Here is a 5,782-nt window from a genome sequence, read left to right on the forward strand (position 1 = left end):
GAATGGAATGCTGGATTCGGATCTGCAACTGGCACAATCGGAACCAGCTGAGCATTACCAAAATTGCGGCACCTACCCGCGCGACCAGGGTAGCAGCTCTCGCAGGCCCTGGCTGACACAGCACACGAGCAGCCACGGCAGCTCCCAGTCGACTTGCTGCACACACAGCATGGCTTCGATCCACCAGCGGGCTGTGACATGCCACCAGAGCGCTAGAGTAGTACTAGTAGTAGTAGAGATTGATCACAACTGCACAGTGCACACGGTACCCATGCACACGGTAACCATGGCGAGAAAGCTGATTAGAAAGCTGATCCGACGCGCTCCACAAGCTGGAGATGTGTGTGCGACGGCACCCGCCAGCACTGGGCGCAATGAGCTGCGACACCAGCAAGGCAACGCTGGCACTGTAATACGGCTGGGACTAGAATATTCTAGAAATTTCGCAAAACTCTCGATGCTCTCCAAGTCCCTAACTGAAGGGACTACCGCTGAAAGGATAATGACCAGGCTAGATAGCTAGCACGCTAGATGGCTAGATAGCTAGCACGCTAGATATCGACGAGCACCGCAAGCCAAGGAACCGAGGGAAATGCACACTGGGCACTCAAATTCAAAGAACACGGGAGCACTGAAAAGTGCATCCACCTCCGACCTCCGACCTCCGACCTCCGAGTAGTAGTAGTAGTAGTAGTAGTAGTAGTAGTAGTAGTAGTAGTAGTAGTAGTAGTAGTAGTAGTAGTAGTAGTAGTAGTAGTAGTAGTAGTAGTAGTAGTAGTAGTAGTAGTAGTAGTAGTAGTAGTAGTAGTAGTAGTAGTAGTAGTAGTAGTAGTAGTAGTAGTAGTAGTAGTAGTAGTAGTAGTAGTAGTAGTAGTAGTAGTAGTAGTAGTAGTAGTAGTAGTAGTAGTAGTAGTAGTAGTAGTAGTAGTAGTAGTAGTAGTAGTAGTAGTAGTAGTAGTAGTAGTAGTAGTAGTAGTAGTAGTAGTAGTAGTAGTAGTAGTAGTAGTAGTAGTAGTAGTAGTAGTAGTAGTAGTAGTAGTAGTAGTAGTAGTAGTAGTAGTAGTAGTAGTAGTAGTAGTAGTAGTAGTAGTAGTAGTAGTAGTAGTAGTAGTAGTAGTAGTAGTAGTAGTAGTAGTAGTAGTAGTAGTAGTAGTAGTAGTAGTAGTAGTAGTAGTAGTAGTAGTAGTAGTAGTAGTAGTAGTAGTAGTAGTAGTAGTAGTAGTAGTAGTAGTAGTAGTAGTAGTAGTAGTAGTAGTAGTAGTAGTAGTAGTAGTAGTAGTAGTAGTAGTAGTAGTAGTAGTAGTAGTAGTAGTAGTAGTAGTAGTAGTAGTAGTAGTAGTAGTAGTAGTAGTAGTAGTAGTAGTAGTAGTAGTAGTAGTAGTAGTAGTAGTAGTAGTAGTAGTAGTAGTAGTAGTAGTAGTAGTAGTAGTAGTAGTAGTAGTAGTAGTAGTAGTAGTAGTAGTAGTAGTAGTAGTAGTAGTAGTAGTAGTAGTAGTAGTAGTAGTAGTAGTAGTAGTAGTAGTAGTAGTAGTAGTAGTAGTAGTAGTAGTAGTAGTAGTAGTAGTAGTAGTAGTAGTAGTAGTAGTAGTAGTAGTAGTAGTAGTAGTAGTAGTAGTAGTAGTAGTAGTAGTAGTAGTAGTAGTAGTAGTAGTAGTAGTAGTAGTAGTAGTAGTAGTAGTAGTAGTAGTAGTAGTAGTAGTAGTAGTAGTAGTAGTAGTAGTAGTAGTAGTAGTAGTAGTAGTAGTAGTAGTAGTAGTAGTAGTAGTAGTAGTAGTAGTAGTAGTAGTAGTAGTAGTAGTAGTAGTAGTAGTAGTAGTAGTAGTAGTAGTAGTAGTAGTAGTAGTAGTAGTAGTAGTAGTAGTAGTAGTAGTAGTAGTAGTAGTAGTAGTAGTAGTAGTAGTAGTAGTAGTAGTAGTAGTAGTAGTAGTAGTAGTAGTAGTAGTAGTAGTAGTAGTAGTAGTAGTAGTAGTAGTAGTAGTAGTAGTAGTAGTAGTAGTAGTAGTAGTAGTAGTAGTAGTAGTAGTAGTAGTAGTAGTAGTAGTAGTAGTAGTAGTAGTAGTAGTAGTAGTAGTAGTAGTAGTAGTAGTAGTAGTAGTAGTAGTAGTAGTAGTAGTAGTAGTAGTAGTAGTAGTAGTAGTAGTAGTAGTAGTAGTAGTAGTAGTAGTAGTAGTAGTAGTAGTAGTAGTAGTAGTAGTAGTAGTAGTAGTAGTAGTAGTAGTAGTAGTAGTAGTAGTAGTAGTAGTAGTAGTAGTAGTAGTAGTAGTAGTAGTAGTAGTAGTAGTAGTAGTAGTAGTAGTAGTAGTAGTAGTAGTAGTAGTAGTAGTAGTAGTAGTAGTAGTAGTAGTAGTAGTAGTAGTAGTAGTAGTAGTAGTAGTAGTAGTAGTAGTAGTAGTAGTAGTAGTAGTAGTAGTAGTAGTAGTAGTAGTAGTAGTAGTAGTAGTAGTAGTAGTAGTAGTAGTAGTAGTAGTAGTAGTAGTAGTAGTAGTAGTAGTAGTAGTAGTAGTAGTAGTAGTAGTAGTAGTAGTAGTAGTAGTAGTAGTAGTAGTAGTAGTAGTAGTAGTAGTAGTAGTAGTAGTAGTAGTAGTAGTAGTAGTAGTAGTAGTAGTAGTAGTAGTAGTAGTAGTAGTAGTAGTAGTAGTAGTAGTAGTAGTAGTAGTAGTAGTAGTAGTAGTAGTAGTAGTAGTAGTAGTAGTAGTAGTAGTAGTAGTAGTAGTAGTAGTAGTAGTAGTAGTAGTAGTAGTAGTAGTAGTAGTAGTAGTAGTAGTAGTAGTAGTAGTAGTAGTAGTAGTAGTAGTAGTAGTAGTAGTAGTAGTAGTAGTAGTAGTAGTAGTAGTAGTAGTAGTAGTAGTAGTAGTAGTAGTAGTAGTAGTAGTAGTAGTAGTAGTAGTAGTAGTAGTAGTAGTAGTAGTAGTAGTAGTAGTAGTAGTAGTAGTAGTAGTAGTAGTAGTAGTAGTAGTAGTAGTAGTAGTAGTAGTAGTAGTAGTAGTAGTAGTAGTAGTAGTAGTAGTAGTAGTAGTAGTAGTAGTAGTAGTAGTAGTAGTAGTAGTAGTAGTAGTAGTAGTAGTAGTAGTAGTAGTAGTAGTAGTAGTAGTAGTAGTAGTAGTAGTAGTAGTAGTAGTAGTAGTAGTAGTAGTAGTAGTAGTAGTAGTAGTAGTAGTAGTAGTAGTAGTAGTAGTAGTAGTAGTAGTAGTAGTAGTAGTAGTAGTAGTAGTAGTAGTAGTAGTAGTAGTAGTAGTAGTAGTCACATCCTCTATTGCTGAACCCACAAATAATTGTGATACAAATTGTAAACCATCCGAGGAAGAAGAGAAAGCCATTAAAAATAAAAAATAAAACAAAAAAAGGTTATTGTACCATGCCAAACGGCTATTATTAAGTCATGTAGTAGTAGTAGTAGTAGTAGTAGTAGTAGTAGTAGTAGTAGTAGTAGTAGTAGTAGTAGTAGTAGTAGTAGTAGTAGTAGTAGTAGTAGTAGTAGTAGTAGTAGTAGTAGTAGTAGTAGTAGTAGTAGTAGTAGTAGTTGTAGTAGTAGTAGTAGTAGTAGTAGTAGTAGTAGTAGTAGTAGTAGTAGTAGTAGTAGTAGTAGTAGTAGTAGTAGTAGTAGTAGTAGTAGTAGTAGTAGTAGTAGTAGTAGTAGTAGTCACATCCTTTATTGCTGAACCCACAAATAATTGTGATACAAATTGTAAACCATCCGAGGAAGAAGAGAAAGCCATTAAAAATAAAAAATAAAACAAAAAAAGGTTATTGTACCATGCCAAACGGCTATTATTAAGTCATGTAGTAGTAGTAGTAGTAGTAGTAGTAGTAGTAGTAGTAGTAGTAGTAGTAGTAGTAGTAGTAGTAGTAGTAGTAGTAGTAGTAGTAGTAGTAGTAGTAGTAGTAGTAGTAGTAGTAGTAGTAGTAGTAGTAGTAGTAGTAGTAGTAGTAGTAGTAGTAGTAGTAGTAGTAGTAGTAGTAGTAGTAGTAGTAGTAGTAGTAGTAGTAGTAGTAGTAGTAGTAGTAGTAGTAGTAGTAGTAGTAGTAGTAGTAGTAGTAGTAGTAGTAGTAGTAGTAGTAGTAGTAGTAGTAGTAGTAGTAGTAGTAGTAGTAGTAGTAGTAGTAGTAGTAGTAGTAGTAGTAGTAGTAGTAGTAGTAGTAGTAGTAGTAGTAGTAGTAGTAGTAGTAGTAGTAGTAGTAGTAGTAGTAGTAGTAGTAGTAGTAGTAGTAGTAGTAGTAGTAGTAGTAGTAGTAGTAGTAGTAGTAGTAGTAGTAGTAGTAGTAGTAGTAGTAGTAGTAGTAGTAGTAGTAGTAGTAGTAGTAGTAGTAGTAGTAGTAGTAGTAGTAGTAGTAGTAGTAGTAGTAGTAGTAGTAGTAGTAGTAGTAGTAGTAGTAGTAGTAGTAGTAGTAGTAGTAGTAGTAGTAGTAGTAGTAGTAGTAGTAGTAGTAGTAGTAGTAGTAGTAGTAGTAGTAGTAGTAGTAGTAGTAGTAGTAGTAGTAGTAGTAGTAGTAGTAGTAGTAGTAGTAGTAGTAGTAGTAGTAGTAGTAGTAGTAGTAGTAGTAGTAGTAGTAGTAGTAGTAGTAGTAGTAGTAGTAGTAGTAGTAGTAGTAGTAGTAGTAGTAGTAGTAGTAGTAGTAGTAGTAGTAGTAGTAGTAGTAGTAGTAGTAGTAGTAGTAGTAGTAGTAGTAGTAGTAGTAGTAGTAGTAGTAGTAGTAGTAGTAGTAGTAGTAGTAGTAGTAGTAGTAGTAGTAGTAGTAGTAGTAGTAGTAGTAGTAGTAGTAGTAGTAGTAGTAGTAGTAGTAGTAGTAGTAGTAGTAGTAGTAGTAGTAGTAGTAGTAGTAGTAGTAGTAGTAGTAGTAGTAGTAGTAGTAGTAGTAGTAGTAGTAGTAGTAGTAGTAGTAGTAGTAGTAGTAGTAGTAGTAGTAGTAGTAGTAGTAGTAGTAGTAGTAGTAGTAGTAGTAGTAGTAGTAGTAGTAGTAGTAGTAGTAGTAGTAGTAGTAGTAGTAGTAGTAGTAGTAGTAGTAGTAGTAGTAGTAGTAGTAGTAGTAGTAGTAGTAGTAGTAGTAGTAGTAGTAGTAGTAGTAGTAGTAGTAGTAGTAGTAGTAGTAGTAGTAGTAGTAGTAGTAGTAGTAGTAGTAGTAGTAGTAGTAGTAGTAGTAGTAGTAGTAGTAGTAGTAGTAGTAGTAGTAGTAGTAGTAGTAGTAGTAGTAGTAGTAGTAGTAGTAGTAGTAGTAGTAGTAGTAGTAGTAGTAGTAGTAGTAGTAGTAGTAGTAGTAGTAGTAGTAGTAGTAGTAGTAGTAGTAGTAGTAGTAGTAGTAGTAGTAGTAGTAGTAGTGGTAGTGGTAGTGGTAGTGGTAGTGGTAGTGGTAGTGGTAGTGGTAGTGGTAGTGGTAGTGGTAGTGGTAGTGGTAGTAGTAGTAGTAGTAGTAGTAGTAGTAGTAGTAGTAGTAGTAGTAGTAGTAGTAGTAGTAGTAGTAGTAGTAGTAGTAGTAGTAGTAGTAGTAGTAGTAGTAGTAGTAGTAGTAGTAGTAGTAGTAGTAGTAGTAGTAGTAGTAGTAGTAGTAGTAGTAGTAGTAGTAGTAGTAGTAGTAGTAGTAGTAGTAGTAGTAGTAGTAGTAGTAGTAGTAGTAGTAGTAGTAGTAGTAGTAGTAGTAGTAGTAGTAGTAGTAGTAGTAGTAGTAGTAGTAGTAGTAGTAGTAGTAGTAGTAGTAGTAGTAGTAGTAGTAGTAGTAGTAGTAGTAGTAGTAGTAGTAGTAGTAGTAGTAGTAGTAGTAGTAGTAGTAGTAGTAGTAGTAGTAGTAG

At 36.0% G+C, this 5,782-nt stretch overlaps 1 protein-coding gene across 1 annotated transcript; it reads left to right on the forward strand.

Annotated features, from left to right (window-relative positions):
* Window positions 1-3,800: 3,800 nt before the first annotated feature.
* Window positions 3,801-5,084, forward strand: LOC135827587 (uncharacterized protein DDB_G0271670-like; the record flags this gene model as incomplete). Its single annotated transcript, XM_065340054.1, has 1 exon — window positions 3,801-5,084. A coding segment is annotated over one exon (1,284 nt), but the record flags the coding sequence as incomplete, so codon positions are not given.
* Window positions 5,085-5,782: the final 698 nt, after the last annotated feature.

This window comes from Sycon ciliatum, chromosome 11, assembly GCF_964019385.1.
Source record: "Sycon ciliatum chromosome 11, ocSycCili1.1, whole genome shotgun sequence".
In the NCBI taxonomy this organism is placed as follows: domain Eukaryota; kingdom Metazoa; phylum Porifera; class Calcarea; order Leucosolenida; family Sycettidae; genus Sycon; species Sycon ciliatum.